Below are 18,984 nucleotides of genomic sequence, written 5' to 3'. Positions count from 1 at the left end.
CGTGCCCCTCTTTTCCAGACCCTTCCTGGATATGGTGTACCATGCCCTAGACAGCCCAGATGACGATTACCACGCGCTCTTCGTGCTCTGCCTCTTGTACGCGATGTCTCATAACAAAGGTAAGCTGCTCAGCTTGTCCGCCTTCAGGGAAAAGGAAAGCTGCTTTCCTTGAAGAATTTCCTTTCTGGTTTTGGCAGACTCCCACAGGACTTCTCTTCAACCTCGTTAGAATTTCTCAGGTGCTTTTCTACAGACTAAAGCCGCGGGAATCGGTTACTCAGGCAGCACGGGGCTGGGGCAGGCAGAGGGGGAGTTTCAAGTGTTGACCGTCCAACCCAGCATGACTGTTCGCACTGTGCTTTGCTTTCCACCCCTTGGTTTACAACTGACTTAGGCTTCCTACCTCTTTCCTAACATCAGAACAGAAATCAGTCAAGTTGTAATCTTGGTTTTGCTATTTATAAAAGTTGATGTGCTGTTCTGGGTTCAGAGCTAAAATAGACTCTGAGAGGATTGTGTGGAAGCATAGGTTTCCTTTCTGAAGAAAGGTGTGGTTCTCTGGCTTCCCTCGTTGAGGCCGAGTGGTCAGGATCAGACTCCCGCGGAGCTGACAGATTTGATTAGAATCCATTCATTTACTTCCTCTCTGAGAACAGTCGCTGGTGTGTGTGCCACCTGGCTTGACACGGGCAAGTTCTCAAAGCACCACATCAGAATCTCTTTGAAGAAGAAGTCAAGAATATTCCTCTGGCCCCTGCCAAGTGCTGGGCTTGGCATAGATGAGACTTTGCATCAAGTGTTGTTTTAGTAGGTTTTTCATGAGCTTATTGGGAGGTAGTTGGAGGTGGGTTTTACTAAGACAGCCTATGCCTGGAGTCATTTAGAAAGCACTCAACATAAAGTATGTACTTACTCTTAAATCATTAATCATGATAAGTTGATTAGTGGCAAAAGGAAATATAGTGAGAGGCCTCCTCTCTCATTTGTCCTCCAGTTCTCTTCTTCACAGGCAGTTCACGTTAACAGTTTCTTGTGTGTCTTTTTAAAGATATCCATGCAAACCCAAGTACAAGTGTATATTATTTTATTTATGTGGGTTCCCCACTCCCTGCCCAACATGGAGGTTCATTCTTTATTGTCTGTTTTGTGCCTTGTTTTTCTCACATCATCATGTATCAACACGTCACTTCCCATCCCTTTAGAGCTGCCTCGTGCTTTTTAATCCTGTGTCTGTGCCATCATTTATTGCGCCATCCCTTTACTGAATGACACTGAGTCCATTTCCAGGCTTTTCCCACTAGAGACAGGACCGGCCATGATGGCTCTTCTCCTGTATAAGTCATTGTGCTCGCGTGCAAGGGTGTAGATCTAGCCCGAGGCTTCTCTAAAAGATGCCTAGCGAGCTCCGAATCCTCCCTCCACAAGCTCGTTCACTCCCATGGCTTCTGCGACTCCCTCCAGCTCCTGCCTTGGTGACTGGCACACGGGAGCCCTCAGTGAGTGGGAGTAAACAGAACTCCAAGCCTGACCGATGGGAGTCGGTCCCACCCATGGATTGCCTGCCGTTCCCCCGACCCTCCCCTTCCATGCCCGCCTCACTCCAGCCCTGCAGTCTGAACTCCTGACCCTTGCACGCTGGAGACTTCTACCTAGGTGATTGAGCAACACTTTGAAACAGTCTGTCTACACCACACTCATCCCCCCAAAATATACCCTGACCTCATCACGCTTCCTGCCATTTCTGGTTCAGTTGAAATTGCCAGCCAAGGTTGAAACTGCCACGACCTTTAGCTCTTTCCCTCCTTTGATCCCAGCATTTAGTCATCAGGTGTTGTCATTTCTCCCTCTTCAGCCTATCTGATCAGCAGAATTTAACTGAGCACAACTCAGTGCCTGGCTCTAAGTTAGGTGCTAGAGGCGAGAACCAAAGGCACGAGAGCAAGAGAGATATTGAGCACGTCATCCCGGTGGCCATTATCGCAGCCTCCCCGAGGGGTCAAACACACGGCCATTTTATAAGCCATCCTCCACAGCACTGCCGGGTGATTCTCTGTAAGACTGTGTTGACCGTGTCCTTCTCCTGTTCAGAAACCTTTGGTGCTTTCTTCTCTCCCTTGAACTCCAGTCTCCTGTACCTGCCATTTTGAGTATCTGGATCGCACCCACCATTCTAACTTGACCTGATTCCACCAACTTCACTGTCATAGACCCTTGGCTCCGGCCCAGGGAGTCAAACTTTACTACGCAGTGATTGAACTCTTGCATGGAGATAAACTTGCAGTGGCTGTCATGGTACTCACTGAACTCTTTAATATTCCTTTGGTTGCAAGGCGCGGAAACCACCTCACATTAACTTAACGAAGAGAGAGAGTCTTATAGGAAGGCCCCTGGGGCAGCTCATGGGATCCAAGAAGTTGCCGAAAAGCCAAGGGAAGGGCAGGACCAGCTCTGGGGACTTCCCTTAAGGTAGATCGTGTTGTGGGCCCATCAAATCCCAGGCAGGGAGACTGTCTCCGTTCAGGTTTCAAACTGTTGGGCAAGAGATCTCATTGTTCCAGGTTGGTGATATGTCTAACTCCGGAACAGTCAGTTATGGCTGGGGGTGGGGTGGGTGAGAGTCAGGGTCACATAGCACAGAGCTGGCTCCAGGGGTTTCAGCTCTGTGTCTGGAACTGCTCCCAGAGAAGGGAGCTTCTTTGGAAGGCTGGCAGCCACCCCAGTCAGAGCCAACACGCCTACCTGTTCTTGGCTGATCTGCCACCTTCTTGTATCCATCTGTTTTTTCCTGTCGTTTTCTCTGCCGTAACATCACCACCTATTGAAATTCTGCTCAACTGTCAAGGGTCTGCTGAGAACTCACCTTCTCCTGGAATTTTCTCTGATCCCTTCAGGTGATACTCACTCTGGGTTAGTACCGCCTAGTGTGGCAGGCACATTTTATACTTTGCTGGATTTGATTTGCTAAAACTTTGTTAAGGATTTTTGCATCTGTGTTCCTGAGTGTTATTAGTCTGTGGTCTCCCTGTAATTCTCTTGTTTTGTTTGCTCTCAAGTTATGCTTACCTTATGAAATTAATTGGAAAGTATTCCCTCCTCCTGAATTTCTTGGAGGAGTTTTGGGAGAACTGGTATTATTTCTTCCTTTATTTTACTATTTGGTAGAATTCACCAGTGAAGCCATCTGGGCCTGGAGTTTTCTTTGGGAAAAGGTTTCAAAGTATTCAATTTCTATAGTAGGTATTGGGCTATTAAAGCTTATCTGTTTCTTCTGTTCAAGTTTTGGTAGCTTGTGTCTTTCAAGGAATTTGTCATTTCATCTAAACTGTTGAATTTATTGGCATAAACTTTTTTACTATATTCCTATATTATCCTCCTTTTTTTTTTTTTTCATTTTTCCTTTTTTTTCGGTCGTGCTGTGCAGCATGTGGGATCTAAGTTCCCCGATCAGGGATCGAACCTGGGCCCCCTGCAGTGAAAGCACAGAGTCCTAACCACTGGACTACCAGGGAATTCCCCTTTTATTAGCCTCTTAATGTCTGTAGGATCTATAGTAGTGCCCCCTTTCTAATTCATGGTATCGATAGTTGAGGTCTTCATTTTTTTTTTTCCTGATCAGTTTGGCTAGAAATTTATCAATTTTATATTAATTTTATTTGTCCTCTCAAAGAACTTTCTTTTGGTTTCATTTATTTTTTTCTCTGTTTTATATTTCATTGATTTCTGTTCTTTATTTCTTACCTTTAGCTGCTTACTTCAATTTTAATTTACTCTTCTTTTTGTTAAGATGGAAGCTTAAATCATTGATTTTTTTTTATGCCACTCAGTTTATTTTATTTTACTTTTGAAAATTAACATACAATAAAATTGACTCATTTTGTGTGTAGTTCCATTAATTTTAGCATATTTATGGATTTGTGTGAACACTGCTATAATCGGGTGTTACGTTGTAGTTCTATCAAGCAAAAAATTCCCTCATGCTATTCCTTTTCAGTCATAGCCTCTCAATACCAGTCATTGATTTTTAAACTTTTCTTCTTTTATAAAATATGACTTTAATGCTGTACATTTTCCTCTAAGCACTGCTTTAGCTGCCTGCAGTAAATTTTGATATATGTGGTTTAATTTTTATTCAGTTTAAAATATTTTATAATTTCCCTTCTGATTTCTTTTTGTCTATTCTATCATCTGTGTAATTTCTAGCTATATTTCTATTATTGATTTTTCTTCTGGTTTGATTTTAGGTTATATTTGTTATATTTTCCCTTTTTTTTTTGGCATGCCAGATTTTTTTTTTTTTTTTTTTTTTTTGACGGTACGCAGGCCTCTCACTGTTGTGGCCTCTCCCGTTGCGGAGCACAGGCTCCGGACGCGCAGGCTCAGCGGCCATGGCTCACGGGCCCAGCCACTCCGCGGCATGTGGGATCTTCCCAGACCGGGGCACGAACCCGTGTTCTCAGCATTGGCAGGCGGACTCTCAAGCACTGCGCCACCAGGGAAGCCCCCAGATATTTTTTGATTGGTTGACGTTACTATGAATTTTATGTTGTTGGATGCTGAATTCTTGCTTCCTTTCAAGATTTCTGGGCTTTGTCCTGGGACAAGGTGAAGTTACTAGGAGTCGTTTGGGTCTTCTTAGGCGCTTGCTTTTGAGCTTGGTTGGGGCTAGTCCAGAACACCCTTTAGTCTCTGGCTCACTTGACCCCAGTACAGAGGCCGTCCCCTTCCAAGGGCTCTACTGGACGAGCCATGATTAGGTAGTCCTTCCACGCTGGCCGCTGGGAATGTGAGCTCTTCTCAGCCCCGTGTGAGCTCCTGGGGTTGTTCCACCTGCCTCCTCCCAGCAGGCCTTTCCCTTTCCTCACCTGCATGCACAGGGCAGACCACAGCGGGAGCCTAAGAAGGAACCCTCTTGCCTATCTGTGCAGTTCCCCCGTCTCTGCTACTGTCTTATATCAATTCCAGCCACTTGGCCTCTCTGAACTGCAGACTCTGCCTTCTCACCTCAGAGAGACCGTGAGCTTTGTTTGGGTTTTCTCAGTCTGTGGTGAGTCCTGGAAACTTTCCAGACGGTGACCTGGAGCAATCACTGGGCACACGGCCTTAGTTTCTTCTCTCTCAGGATCACCCTCCTGTGATGCCTGTTGTCTTGTCCAGTGTCTCATAACCATTGTTTTAGATGGTTTGCCTTTCTTGGCTGGAAGCTGTAGCATTTAAAAAAGAAAGTTTTATCAAGGTATAATTGATAAACAGTGAGCTGCACATATTTAAAGTGTACAATTTGATAAGTTTTGACACATTTATACACCCATGAAACTATCACCACAGTCAAGTCAGTGTACGTATCCATCACTCCAAAAGTTTTCTCCTGCCCTTTGTCACCCCTCCGTCCCTCTCTTCTCCCACCCCTCTCCCTAGGCAACTCTGAACTGCTCCCTGCCACTATAGCTTGATTTGCACTTTCTAGACTTTTATGTAAATAAAATCATGCGATAAATACTCTTCGTTTGTATGGCTTTTTTCAATCTGCATAATTATTTTGAGATTCGTCCATGTTGCTGTGTGTATCTGTGGTTCCTTTCTTCTTATGTTTGAGTAGTATTCCATGTGTAAATGTACCACAATTTGTTTACCCGTTCACCTGTGAACGGACGTTTGGGTTGTTTCCAGCTTTTGACCATTACAAACAAAGCTGCCGTGAACACTTGTATATAAGTCTTTGTATGGGCATGTATTTCCATTTTTCTTGGACAAATGCTGAGGAATGGGATGACTGAATCATGTGATAGGTGTGTGTGTGTTTGTTCTTAAGAAACTGTCAAACTATCTTCCAAAGCGAACGCGTGCTCTTACATCCCACCTCCAGTGCACGAGGGTTCTGGTGTTCTGACACCCTCACCAGTGGGTGGCACGACCACCTTTTTTATTTTAGTCATTTTAATGGGTACATAGTGGTGTCGTATTGTGATTTTAATTTGCGTTTCCCTAACGACTAATGACGTTGAACAGCTTTTTCAGTGCTTAGTCTGCCATCTTCTCATTTCCTTTGCCCGTGTTTTAATGGATTGTCCATTTTCTTATTGTTGAGTTTTGAGAGTTCTTTATATTCTATATACAAGTCCTTTATCAGATGTGTTTTGCAAAGATTTCCTCCCAGTCTGTGGCTGGCCTTTTCATTTTCTTAATAATACCTTTGGAAAAGCAGACGCTTTTAATTTCCGTGAAGTTCCCATGGCACTTTTTTATACTTTTGCTCTGCATGTTTTCTCTCCCACTCTGGACCGCTGGGCCTCTGAAGGCAGAGACCGTGTCGCTCTCAACGGCCTCCTGCAGTACTCAGCTCGGTGCCCGACACCCGGTCAGCACTCAGCCAGAGCTTGCTGACTGATTGCCTCTCAGCTGAGTGGCAGCTCCCCAGCGCTGCTCTCTTCCTGGCAGCCGGTGCTCGGTGCTCAGGGCCTCCGCAGGGAGGGTGCTGTTGGGGGCGGTGGGGATGCCCAGCTCCAGAGGGTCAGGGGGCACGTGGGTGAACACTTCGTCTTACGGGGGGCTGGCTTTCTGAGCAGGCTTCCTTCCAGGAGCCCCGCCGTGTGCTGGGGAGTGGAGAAGTGGTGGCTGGCACGCCACGCTCCTTCGTCCATGATGTGGCCAGAGAGACGACCCTGCCGAGGTCCTGTTGGGGAGCCCACCTCTCTTCCTAAGAGTGGGACTGTGTATTCGAGGGAATTTAATTCCTTCTTCCACTTCCTGCTAATGCTTTTCATTTATTTATTCATTCACCCTTCTGACAAATATTTCTGAAGCCCTTCTTAGATGCCAGGCACTGTGGTTAATATTGAGAACACAGCGGTGAACCAAACAGAGATTCTTCTGGTGGTGAGTGTGGCTGCTGCGGAGGGAGCAAGGCGACAGTGGTGGAGGAGAAGACAGCGTGACGGGTGTGATCTGTGATTGTGGAGGAAGCCAGGGGTGGTGGTGCAGGGGTCACTAGCTTGGGTGGTCAGGGAAGGCTTCTCTGAGGAACAGACATCAGAGCTGAGGCCTGAAGAATGGGAAAGAATCGGCTCTGCAAAGATCTGAGGCAGGAGTGCTCCAGGCAAAGGGAACAGCCTGTGCAAAGGCCCTGAGGTGCAAAAGACCTTACAGGTTTGAGGAGCAGAAAGCCGGTCAAGGTGAGGCTGACCAGGTGGGCAGGGACCAGATCGTGAAGGGCCTTGAAGGCCACAAAAAGGAATTTAGATTTTATCCCAGGTGCAGTGGGAAACACCTAAAGAATTTTTAAGTAGAAGAGTGACATGGTCAGATGGAAATTTTTGGAAGATTACTCTGGCTGCTGGATGGAAAGTAAGTTAATGGGGGTGGGGGAGTGAGTTGCAAGGCAGAAAACTGGGAGGCTTGTGAGGAAGCTGTTGCAGTAGTCCAGACAGGGGTAATGTAGACTGAATTATGGCGTATTGGCCACGGAGATGGAGAAAAACTGGAAAGTTTTACGATACATTTTGGAGCTACAGCCAGGACGAGCTGATGGACTGGATGTGGGGGGTGAGTGAAAGGGACACTGGGGCAGCTGTGTGTGGCCATTTATGAAGACAGGGAGACAAGGGCAGGAGTGGGGCCGGGGGCAGAGATTTCTGCTTGATTTGGGTGGGAGTGGGCACCACGAGAGGAGTCTGTGTGATGCCCAGGGCCCTGCCTCCTGCCACTGTGTGACTGGTGGTGCCATTTCCAGAACCAGCAAGTGTGGGCTATGAAGCAGGTTTGGAGAGGAAGCTGGAGACTTCAAGTTCAGCACCCTGAGGCCCAGGTGCCTGGGGTACCCCCATGGGAAACTGCCTAGCAGGGGGAGCTGCCGCTTGGTTTATGCTCCAGTCTGGCCTGCAAGCACAGGTCTGCATTTGGGGGGGCCATTTGGTGGTGGTGGTGGCGGCGGCGGTGGGTGGGTGGGTGGTTGCTGTTTTGGTTAGGCAGCAGGCAGTTAGCTGCACTTAACCTTCAGCCTCTCTTTTCCAGATCCGTGCCCTCTAAGCAGGGCCCCTAATGAAATGGTCTCTTTCCGATAGATTTTCCATCATAAGACAATTTTAACATAAAAGCAATGTTAATAAAAACCAAATGTTAGCTCAGGCCTTCCAGTAAATCATAATAGATTAGATGCTGCACCGAAATGAATATCACAGTGGAAAGGGTTGACCGGTTGGAGGAAGGCTCTCGCTGTGATTCAGTCGGGCCCCGTGATGAAGACTGGTTCCTATCTGTAATAGCAGATGCAGCCCTCTCTCCTTTGTCAAGTCTGCAGGGCCCTGGCCCAGGGGAAGGGGAAGGGGGGTGAGTTTTGTAGCTTTGTCTTCCTAAAGGTTCCCCTGCTCCACCCACTAACCCTTCTACTCCCTGCCCCCTCCATTTATCATTGTTTACACAAGAGGAATCTTGGGCTTTTTGCTCTTTTTGTTTTGCTGAGAAGTTACTGGAACATGGATGAGAGGTATGGGAAAGGTTGAAAGGTAACAGGATAATAAAGGGAGGCTTTTGCTATGCGGAGAGTTGGGAAAATATCCTTTTGGATCTCGACTGACACATAATCAGAACTGGAAGTACATTGGAAATTGGCCCAACATCTGGTTAGCTTTCGAAATAGTTGGTCTATAGTCTTCCAAAGCTGGCAATGCTTGTGTGACTCCAGCAAAGGAGACCTAAAGAAAGAAAAAAAAATTTTTTTTAATTAATTAATTTATTTTTGGCTGCATTGGATCTTCATTGCTGCGTGCAGGCTTTCTCTAGTTGCGGTGAGCAGGGTCCACTCTTCGTTGCAGTGTGCGGGCTTCTGGTTGTGGAGCATGGGCTCTAGGCACGCGGGCTTCAGTTCTTGTGGCACACGGGCTCACTAGTTGTGGCTCGCAGGCCCTAGAGCACAGACTCAGTAGTTGTGGCACACGGGCTTAGTTGCTCCGCGGCATGTGGGATCTTCCCGGACCAGGGTTCAAACCCATGTCCCCTGCATTGGCAGGAGGATTCTTAACCTGCGCCACCAGGGAAGTCCAAGAAAAAAATTTTTGACTATTATTTTTACCTGGCACTATTGTGGTCTCTTTATGCAGGTTTGTCTGTCTACTTCTTTTTATGTAGCTTTGGTCTGGGTCTGTTCTACCCTTGTCCTGAATGGGGGTTTCCACTAAGGAGGAAGAATCTAGAACCCAGAGGGGAAGCTTAGGAGCTGGTTACTGACATCACGGAGCCACACCCTTCCCTTCTATTTGGGATTCTTTGAATTAGTTAGTTGGGAGTTTGGCCCCCACCAGGCCGCAGCCCGCTGCTTGTAGGGTGGGAGTGATGACAAGGGAGACCCGTTCTGACTCACTGGGGCAGAGCGGGATCTGACCCCGGTGGGGAGGGAACGAGGAAGCGTGTGGTCTGCTGGAATCTGGACGTGCGAACGCAGCTTCCCGGGCCATGTGAAGTGCATCTGGGTTTCTCTGGAATTTGTCACTCGGCACTTAGGGGGTTGAAGCAAATAGGACAGTATATTATCTACAGTGTTTATTTTAGTCAGAGGGAAATGGCTGGCGAAGGAACTCGATCGGGTTTGCAACAAAACCTGCATCTCAGTGACTGGAAACCTGTGTGTGTGTGTGTGTGTGTGTGTCTGTGTCTGTGTCTGTCTGTCTGCCTGTCCATCCGTCCACCTGCACATGTGCCATTTCCCTTTCACATGCATATCATTGTCATATTGTCACACTGACCTTGTTCATTCACAGCTGTGAGCCACTGTTTTGTTTGGACCCAGAAGAATGTCTTAGAGACAGTGGTGGGAAAAAGAGAGAGACGGGGAGGGAATGAGGCACCTGGCCGAGCAGGAACTTTGGGGAAAGAGCGGAGATGCCCAGAGGGGTTCTTTACGAAGTTTTGCCATGTGTTGTGTGGAATGGACCCTGCTCTCTGCCTCCCCTTGGCTGGTGGTAAAATCTACTGCACATAGGATGCATTGCAACATGGAGTCTGTTTTGGGAAAGTGCTGGAAGCAGGGAGATCACCTTGAGTGGCCAGGGGGATGGAGGCTGCTCTAGAGTTGGCCATGACAACCAGATCATGTCACCTGCTAGCTGCCCTCCAGGGATCCTGGCATCCAAGCCATGTCTGTCCCTCCCCTAGCTTCTGCCTCATCACTTCCACCCAAAGCCCCGATCCCACTCTCCCCGAGCTCTCCCATACTCCCTGCCCTGCCCCTTGGCCTGGCAAGTCCTGGTCGTCCCTGAACAGCTCATCCTTCAGAATCCAACCTAGCTGCTCGTCCCCTGCACTCCCCACAGACAGTTCAGCATGCCTTCTTTGGGCCTTCTAGAATAGCTTGACGTTAGCTTTGGTTAGCTTGTTTTCCTTTCTGTCCTTTTGTTCTTTCATTCTTTCTTTCCTCTTATAACACAGCTGATATAGAACTACATTAAGCCACGTTCAAAGTAAAAATTCCCATCAGTGCAAGGTAACGACAGGTAACTATTGAACGTGACTGAGTGCTGCTTCTTACTGCGTCCTGACAGCAACCCTGGGACGGGCAGTTTCTGTAATTATTCCCATTGAACATGTAAGGAGGCTGAGAGTCCAAGAGGTAAGTATCAAAACAAAATTCTTCCAGCACCTGGCACCTGGCTCTTTCCCCTTCCATCCCGGCCACAGTGCAGCAAGAACCCTGGGAGAGAACGAGCCCAAGGGCACGAGGAGGCCTTGCGGGGCGGGCGGTTGCTTTTGTCAGACCAGAGGGCAGGCCCCTCTCAAACTGTTGCTGTGGTCAGCTCACCACACAGGGGGTGCCACCCCCTTCCCAGCTGGATCCTGTCCATCTCCAGAATCAACCTAGTTCTAACTGTGCCTCTAACGTGGTCTGTGACCTTGGGGACGTGACTTAACATCTCTGGGCCTTAATTTCCTCACTAAAGGAAGAGGTTGCATTGGAATCTGGTCCTGTGATGTCTTGAGGTTTTTCAGTCCCCCTGGTTCCCCCGCTTCACGGAGGGTGGAGCTACCAGCCGAGGAAGGTCAGGATAACCTTGGCAGATTTTTCTTCCTGTTGAGAGAAGATTTTGCCACAGATGTCCTCATTTTTGACAAATTCTAAGGGAGTCAGGGCAATAATAGGCAAGAGACAAAAAAAGGAACTCGCCATGGAAATTCAAGAGCTGCTCCTGAGTCTGCCTCCCAGGCCCTCACGGCTGCCGCTGCGTCCCCGGGGGGAGCCAAAAGCTGGCTCCGTCTTCTTTGAAGTGGGGTGACGGGTTGGGGGTCATGGAAGTGGGTGATGTGCCGGGCAGGCCGGGGAGCCATTGTTTTCCCCAAAACTGCTGCTGACAGTTCCCAGAGGGCCAAGAACGAAAGGGTAGAGAGAGATTCACGCGGTGTTGACATTTCTGGAAAAAAGCAAATGGTAGAAAGATTCAGTTGATGTCCTTCTTGCCATTTAATAAACCAGAATGCTTCAGAGTTAGACATTTAGCATCAAAACGAGATACAGAATCCACAAATCAAATTTTCATCACAATCAAATTTTTGGATGAAGCCACATCGGTGCGGTGTGAGAGGGGGACCTGCTTACCTCCAGCCCTCGGGCTGCCTCCACCCGTGTCATCTCCTTGGCATGACTTAGCCTCCGGTTCGGAGTTGGAAGGAATTCAGTAGCGCAAGATATATCGTTATGCTTTATTACGTCAACGTGTGAGTGTGGGAGTTACTTAGAATCCAGACAATCAGCTCCTCGCTGCTGTCCTGCAGTATTTTGTCAGGGTTCTAAATGAAGCATCATCTAGTACTCAAGGGGCCGTATTTCAAGAGTTCCCAGAAGTGCCACCACCCCCCTTTTGCAGAATAACAGGAAAAGACGTGCTTCAGGCACAAACAATCCTTCCAGCTCCCCAGGCGTGGAGCAAGTGAAATGTTTGTTTCTGCGAGCTTTTCTGCAAGCCTAGTTTTCCAGAGCCGTGCTCGGCGAGAGGAGAGGGTTTTGGAGCACTGCCTGTCTCACACCTGGCCTGGCGAAGTGACCCCAGCGGGGTCGTCCTGTCGCCCTAGCCCCCAGGTCCTGCTTTAGGAAAAGTGATGCTCGGTTCACTTAGACCCTGAGTGTGCCCTCTCTCCTTTCCCAAGCCCCCCACCCCACCCTCACCCTCCCCCACCCCACCCCCACCCCCGTCTCATCTTGGTCATTGAAATGCTGTTAGATTTCCCTGGAGGAAAAGTGATTCCTCTGCCCCTTAAACGTAGCCCCATAGATCCGCTCTCGCGCCTTTCTGTGAGCCTGGCATGGGGCTGCCGCCTCTGTGTTTCCCACGCGGGGGCCCAGCTCTCCAGTTTGGTGTTAAGAGCAGGAGATGCAATTGGTGGGCACGATTGTAGGTTCCTTTCTGTCTGGTCTGTTTCCCCCATTGTGGGACGGGTCTCACACAGGGGTGCCCTCGGGGGGTGCGCAGACCAGCCCCGAAATGGCAGCAAACCCCACAGTGCCAGAGTTTCTCCTTTTCCCACCCCCTTCCCGCTCCTCTGACTGTGCCCAGGAGCATGTCACAGTTGGGCTAGTGTAACCTCAGCACCTTTCACGCACCTGCCGATCGCCCTTTCTAATTCAGAGTAGGCCTCGGGCCACAGTGAGTAGCCAGTCAACAGTCTTTGGCTGAAACGTAAAAACCTTGTTGCTGTTGGTATTGCAGCCATGCTGATTTCCCATTTGCAAGTAGTAGTAGAAAATGTATGTTTTAGGGAATTCCCTGGCGGTCCAGTGGTTAGGACTCGGCGCTTTCACTGCCGAGGGCCTGGGTTCAATCTCTGGTCGGGAACTAAGGTCCCTCAAGCTGAGCGGCATGGCCAAAAAAAAAAGAAAAGAAAAGAAAATATATGTTTTAATATATTTACTTAAGTTCCAGTTACAGAAAACTCTGAGGTGAGTCATAGTACAGGCAGCACTGGTCATGGCAGGAATCACAAAGACGGACCGTGGACGGCCGAGGTTGAGGAAGACCTGCTCGAAGGGGCCATTCAGGACACGGAGGGCACTCGGTATGGCAGCTGCGCCTACAGCCGGCCCCTTCCCTCCGTTTCAGGCATGGATCCTGAGAAACTCGAGCGGATCCAGCTGCCGGTGCCCACTGCGGCCGAGAAGACGACCTACAACCACCTACTGGCTGAAAGACTCATCAGGATCATGAACAACGCAGCCCAGCCAGGTGCCCGGGCGTGCAGGCGGTTCCCAGGGTTGGTAGAGTTACGGGGACCAGGCCCCACACTGGCACCAGGAGCCCTGGCTTCTAGATCTGGCCCTGCTGGGAATCCAGGCAGACCTCAGCCATTCCCCTGCCACATACCCCCGTGTCCTGGGCCACCCGGACCCCTCCCATCCAGCTGTGTCTTCGTCTCGAGGTCTCCTCCTCTTTCCTTCCCCCATGGTGTTTGTGCCAGACCCTCTGTTTCTTCTCCTTCCATACTCAACCCTGCTTTGGTCAGTTTTGCCTGTGTCTGCAGCCCTCCTCTTGGGGTGGCCCAAGGCCACATTTGAGCATGAACTAGGCTGAGAGTATGAGTACGAGATGTGCCCAGTGTCTGGCACGTGTCAGCCTAGTTCTGAGGTCTTGGCCAGCACCGACCTACAGCCACACTAGGGGCTAGAAAGAGCAAGTGGAATGAACTAGCACAGTGGGTCTCAGCTGGGGGCAGCTTTGCCTGGGACATTTTTGGTGGTCACAACTTGGGGAGGGGTTGCTACTGGCATCTGGTAAGCAGAGGCCAGGATGCTGCTAAACATCCTACAGTGCACAGGACAGGCCCCCACAGCAAAGGATTATCTGGCCCCAAATGTCAATGATGCCGAGGCTGAGAAACCCTAATTGCAAGGCAGGGAGAGAGGCCATCGGGGCGTGAGTGAGTGCGCGGGGAAGGGCCGGACGGAGATGCAGCCTGGTGGAGAGAGAACCGCTGGGCTGAGTGATCAGGAGCAGTCCAGGGGGTGGCCCCAGTCAGGCTCAGGAGAAGGGCAGGCGTCCAGGGTTGGGACTGCAGATGAGGACCTCAGAGTCAAGGGGGGAGGTGGCCAGAAGCACAGTGTGACTGCTGCGGAGTGAGTGCAGGGGCTTGGAGAACCGGGTCCAGGGCCTAAAGGGTATCAGTAAACTCAACAAATGTTTATTGAGTGCCTCCTGCATGCCAGCCTCTGTATGCGAGGGACGAGGGTATAGGAAGTAGGGGACAGACGTGGATCCTGTACTCCAGGAGCCACGGCTGGGGGTCTGTGGAATCTAGACCTCAGTGTGGGGTCAGGGCCAGAACTAACACTGTGGGGCTCACAGATGTTTTTTTTTGTTTGTTTGTTTTTGCGGTATGCGGGCCTCTCACTGTTATGGCCTCTCACGTTGAGGAGCACAGGCTCCGGATGCACAGGCTCAGTGGCCATGGCTCACGGGCCTAGTCGCTCCTTGGCATGTGGGATCTTCCCGGACCGGGGTACGAACTCGTGTCCCCTGCATCGGCAGGCAGACTGTCAACCACTGCGCCACCAGGGAAGCCCTCACAGATGGTTTTTAAAGTCACAGGAGAGGAGAGAGGCGTGTCTAGGACTGAGCTCTGGGCCACTACCGATCTCTGAAGGTGATATAGAGGGGGAGCCAGCTCCAGAGCCTGGGCCAGGCCCCACGTGGGAGGGGGAGGGCCAGGAGGAAGGTGTCCTGGGTGGCAAGAAAGATGTGGGTGGCTCAGGACCAAGGGGCGCTCGGTGGAGTCAGTTTCCACGGGAGGTCTAGTTGGGGGAGGCGGAGCACGTTCCTGAGGATGGTGGCCCCAGACCGGTTGGCAGGAGCTGTGTAACTGGACGGGCCTCGGTGATGGGGAAGGTGGAGCATGGCCTGGGTGCTGGGGAGGAGCGTCCACGGTGGGGAGGATCGGCAGGCCCCCTGAGGACGGTGTATTTCTGAAGAGAAGAGGTTGGGGCAGCTCAGAGGGACAATCTGGAAGCTTCGATGAGGCCTCAGGAGTTTGCTGCTCCCTCTGTTCCCCTGGAGAGATGGACCAGCAGGAGGAATAGTCAGCAACTTGGCAGGAACTTGCAAAGGAAGAAGGGTCTTGGTGGAAAATCACCATCCGCTTGCCTGGAGGCAGCAGGAGGGGCGTTTCTGACCTGGCCCACAGCGCAGCTCTGTGGAGGGGCAGGCGGGAGTGAGACTGTGCTCCGGAGAACTCCTGAGCTTGCAGGAGGGCAGGGGGAGGGGGGGCACTGCTGGGCCTGGGCCGCGGTGCAGAAGTGGTGGTGGGGCTGGGACGGGGAGAACGGCCGAGCTGAGACTAACCAGCCTCTGCCCGGGTGGCCCCTGGGGTTGTGTCGTGCTTAGGAAGGCCTGGTTTTGCTCGTATGTAACCAGTTCATTTTTGGGCAAACAGATTCCCTCTTCTCACCTGTTTGCTGCCCTACCCCCACCACTGCCCTAACACACACACACACACACACACACACGCACGCACGCACGCGTGCGCGCAGCGTTAAAGGCCAGCCAGGGAGGTGTGCAGCGGTGTGTCTGCCTTGAGTTTTTCCCCAGTGGTCCATCCTGGTCCCTGTTGTTTCCAAGACCTCCGAGATGTGGCCTAGAAACTACCCCCTCTCCTGGCCCCTCCTTCCACATGGAGGCCTCTCCCCAGAAATGAGATTAAAGACTCAGGGGGAGTTTGCTAAGAGCAGAATGCCCTTCAGTCAGCGGTCACGGGTGCTTTCTAGGCACGATGCCAGATGCGGGTTTTGGCATTCAGCGCACTTGGAGTCCACCACAGCCCAGGGTGAGACTTGGGACAAGCCACTTCACTTTTCTAAACCTCAGCCTTTAGAGAACCCATTGCAGTGGGGTTTTAGAGAGACTCCTTGAGGGAGCGTCTCTAAAGCACCCAGACCATGCCTGGCTCACAGCAGGACAGCAGGTTGTGTTAGTCAGAACTTGGTTGCAGTTGACAGAAACCCAACTGAGACTCGCTGAGACAATACAAACAAACAAACAAGACTGTTGGCTTGCATGACTTCAAGTCTGTTGGGCGCTGGCTTGAGGCACAGCTGAATCCGGGGCTCAAACAATGTTTTCAAGCCTGTCTTTGGGCTCTGTGGCCTTCTGCCTTGGCCAGATGACTGCCTGCAGCTCCCGCCACCTGTCTCTGTCGGGCTCTAGACTTGCTGTAGCAGAGACGCTGGGCAGCCTGGTGGAAGGGAGGACTCAGGGCTCAGTTTGTAGAACACGCTGGTGAGGTGACCACTGCGGACTATAGTGCTCGGGCCATCAGGGCCCCACCGCTGTCCCTGTCCTCTCCGCAGCCCAGCACGAGGAGAGGGTCTTGAGCCCGGTGGTTCCAGTAAGTTGTGGAACTGAGCCTTACTGACTGTGACTGGCTCCCTTGCTCGCCCCCTACCCAGTCACTGTGACCAGGGGGCTGGATGGCCCTGACCAGCCTGGGGGATGTGCCCACCCCTGGGACAGGGGAAGCAGGACCAGCTCCACCCAAATCACATGACCGAGAGCAGGGCTAGTGGATCTCCAAGGGAAACTGGGGGTGCTTGTCCCTGAAGAAAGGGAAGGAATGCTGGACAAGCAAAGTGACCGCAGATGGCCACTTTCTAGGCCTTCAATAATAAGTAGTTACCCATTTTTCCTGCCTCCTCTCCCCCCATAAGGGGACTTTGGGTAGCATTTGGTACAGGCGATTTTGATGAGAACATTCAATTGCAATTGATTGGGAAGGAGGTTGGCACATGGGGGCTCCCTCTGTACCCCCACTGGATGTCGGGGGACCTGTCAGCTGACCTCCAAGTCGGGAAGGCAAGAGACTGCCTGTGAGGGCATGCAGCCCGGGGCACGCGCGGCTGACCCCGGTGTGCTCCGCAGATGGCAAGATCCGGTTGGCGACGCTGGAGCTGAGCTGCCTGCTCCTAAAGCAGCAAGTCGTGACCAGCACGGGCTGTGTCATAAAGGACGTACACCTGGCCTGCCTGGAGGTGAGGCCCCCTTCCTCCTGCACCCGTGCCCCGGGGGAGGGCAGGAGGAGGTCGAGGGAAGCTGCTGCATCCAGACCGCAGCCCGGTCCGCGGCACCACTGCGAGGAAGCTGGGCCCCAGACCCCTGCCGCCCCCTCTGCCCACTTGCCCCCGCAGACCTACCCTTCCACTGAGATGGGCCCGAGAAGCCCACTTACTAGTGAGTTTTAGTAGTTCTCTTGTATTTGGCTCTGAATTTGTCTCCGGGATTTTTTTCTTTTTATATTATGAAAGTTTTATACGTGTACAGATACACATTTATTTATTTATGGTTTATCGTGCTACTATGTTCATTCATTGTTTTAAATAGCTCTCATTGTCTTCCCTCTTATTTTCCATGTTTATTTTAGAAAGTTTAGAAACTACAGAGAGGTAAAAGGTAATGATAGTTGACACTTCGGTGTGTGTCTTTCCAGATACCACATACACTCACACACACGTTTACAAGTGAATTTTTCTTTTTATAAAAACAGAGTTATCAAGGCCATGTTGTAGAACCCGTTTCTCTCATGTAACTGTGTATCAGCAGCTTTCCATGTCATCACATTGAATCGTCTGTCCTTTGCCCATTTTTATTTTGAGCTCCTTCTCCCCCACCCCCTTACGAAGAACCACTTTATAGATTAAGATTATTAGCCCAGCGTCTGTCTTATATAGACTCAGACTTTAGAATTTGTGATTTACCCAACTCACTCGCCTCCATGAGACCTGCCCCCTCACACCCTCCCTCTCTTTTAACAGGGAGCCCGAGAAGAAAGTGTCCACCTGGTGCGGCATTTCTATAAGGTAAACTGCCGGAACTCAGGGGTACAGCAGTGTGTGTGTGTGTCGTATAAACCAGACTGTAGTGTCTTCAGTTATTTCTTACACCCTATGGGTCCTGAGTAAAAATGTTCAATTTCATCCTCTCCGGAGCAGTGGTCTCTGCACTTTTCTGTCCATGCTCTTGTATCAGAACAACTTCTGAGGACTCACCCCTAGTATGGGACTGTTTATTTATCAATTATATATGAATTTGTTCATTGATGGATTTACATGTAAATGATGAATTATATACAGATAGTCATATGACTAAATAATACATATGAACTTACGTGTTCATGAATTACATATGCTTATACATATAAAATTACTGAATTACATATGAGTTTATAAATTATATGCATGTGTATTATTTATATACATGTACAGGCAGACCTCAGAGATCCTGTGGGTTTGGTTCCAGATCACCACAATAGAGCAAATGTCACAATAAAGAGAGTCACGCAAACGTTTTGGTTTCCCAGCGCTAATCAAAGTTATGCTTACATTGTACTGTGGTCTGCTAAGTGTGTGATAGCATGGTGTCTGAAAAAAGAGTACATACCTTAATTAAAAATACTTTACTGCTAAAACATGCTAACTATCATCTGACAACACAGGGTTGCCATGGACTTTCAATTTGTAAAAAACATTCAGTATCTGTGAAGCAGTAAAGCAAAGTGCAATAAAATGAAGTGTGCCTGTGTGCACATACGGGCTCTAAACATTTATCATGAATGTAGTGAGAGCTGGTAAAGGACCACCATAACTTTCAGTATTTGGAAAACTTGTAGATCTGTCTTCAGTTTCCAGATGATTCGTTTTAAGATACTGCATTGTGATGGTTTTGTTTACCTCTTTTCTTAAGGCATAATATAGCCTTAGGCAAGGCTCATCATTTGTCAGCAACAGTGGATTAATCCATATGCCAAGCAGTCTTAGTTTCTGACTCTTTGGCCTCCACATCAGATCTCTCCAGATCCAGTGAGTGGTGGTTTCCCCTTGTACTCTGGCTGATGAAGAGATCCTCCCTGGAGGAGGAAAGGCGTGGGCCCCACCCTTTTCTCATTCACTTGCGCTGTTATTCATTGTTTGTACTCACAGCAGTTTAGCTGTGAGCTAGATACACATATGAACGGGAATCTTTTTCTTCG

The 18,984-nt window shown here is 50.0% G+C and overlaps 1 protein-coding gene across 7 annotated transcripts in view; it reads left to right on the top strand.

The window, feature by feature from the left end:
- CLEC16A (C-type lectin domain containing 16A) overlaps window positions 1-18,984 on the top strand; it is a 209,475-nt gene that overhangs the window by 73,092 nt on the left and 117,399 nt on the right. For all 7 annotated transcript variants that reach the window (XR_012326118.1, XM_033840754.2, XM_073792306.1 and 4 more), the window contains exons 12-15: window positions 19-119; window positions 13,077-13,199; window positions 16,881-16,990; window positions 17,771-17,815. Coding sequence is in view for 6 of the 7 variants with exons in the window: in XM_033840754.2 (XP_033696645.1) it covers window positions 19-119; window positions 13,077-13,199; window positions 16,881-16,990; window positions 17,771-17,815 (379 nt within the window). In the remaining variant the exon portion in view is untranslated. The remainder of the gene's footprint in view (window positions 1-18; window positions 120-13,076; window positions 13,200-16,880; window positions 16,991-17,770; window positions 17,816-18,984) is intronic.

The sequence above is a fragment of the Tursiops truncatus genome, chromosome 15 (assembly GCF_011762595.2).
Source record: "Tursiops truncatus isolate mTurTru1 chromosome 15, mTurTru1.mat.Y, whole genome shotgun sequence".
In the NCBI taxonomy this organism is placed as follows: Eukaryota; Metazoa; Chordata; class Mammalia; order Artiodactyla; family Delphinidae; genus Tursiops; species Tursiops truncatus.
Note: the sequence above shows the minus strand (reverse complement) of the source record. Positions and strands in the feature narration are given on the sequence as shown.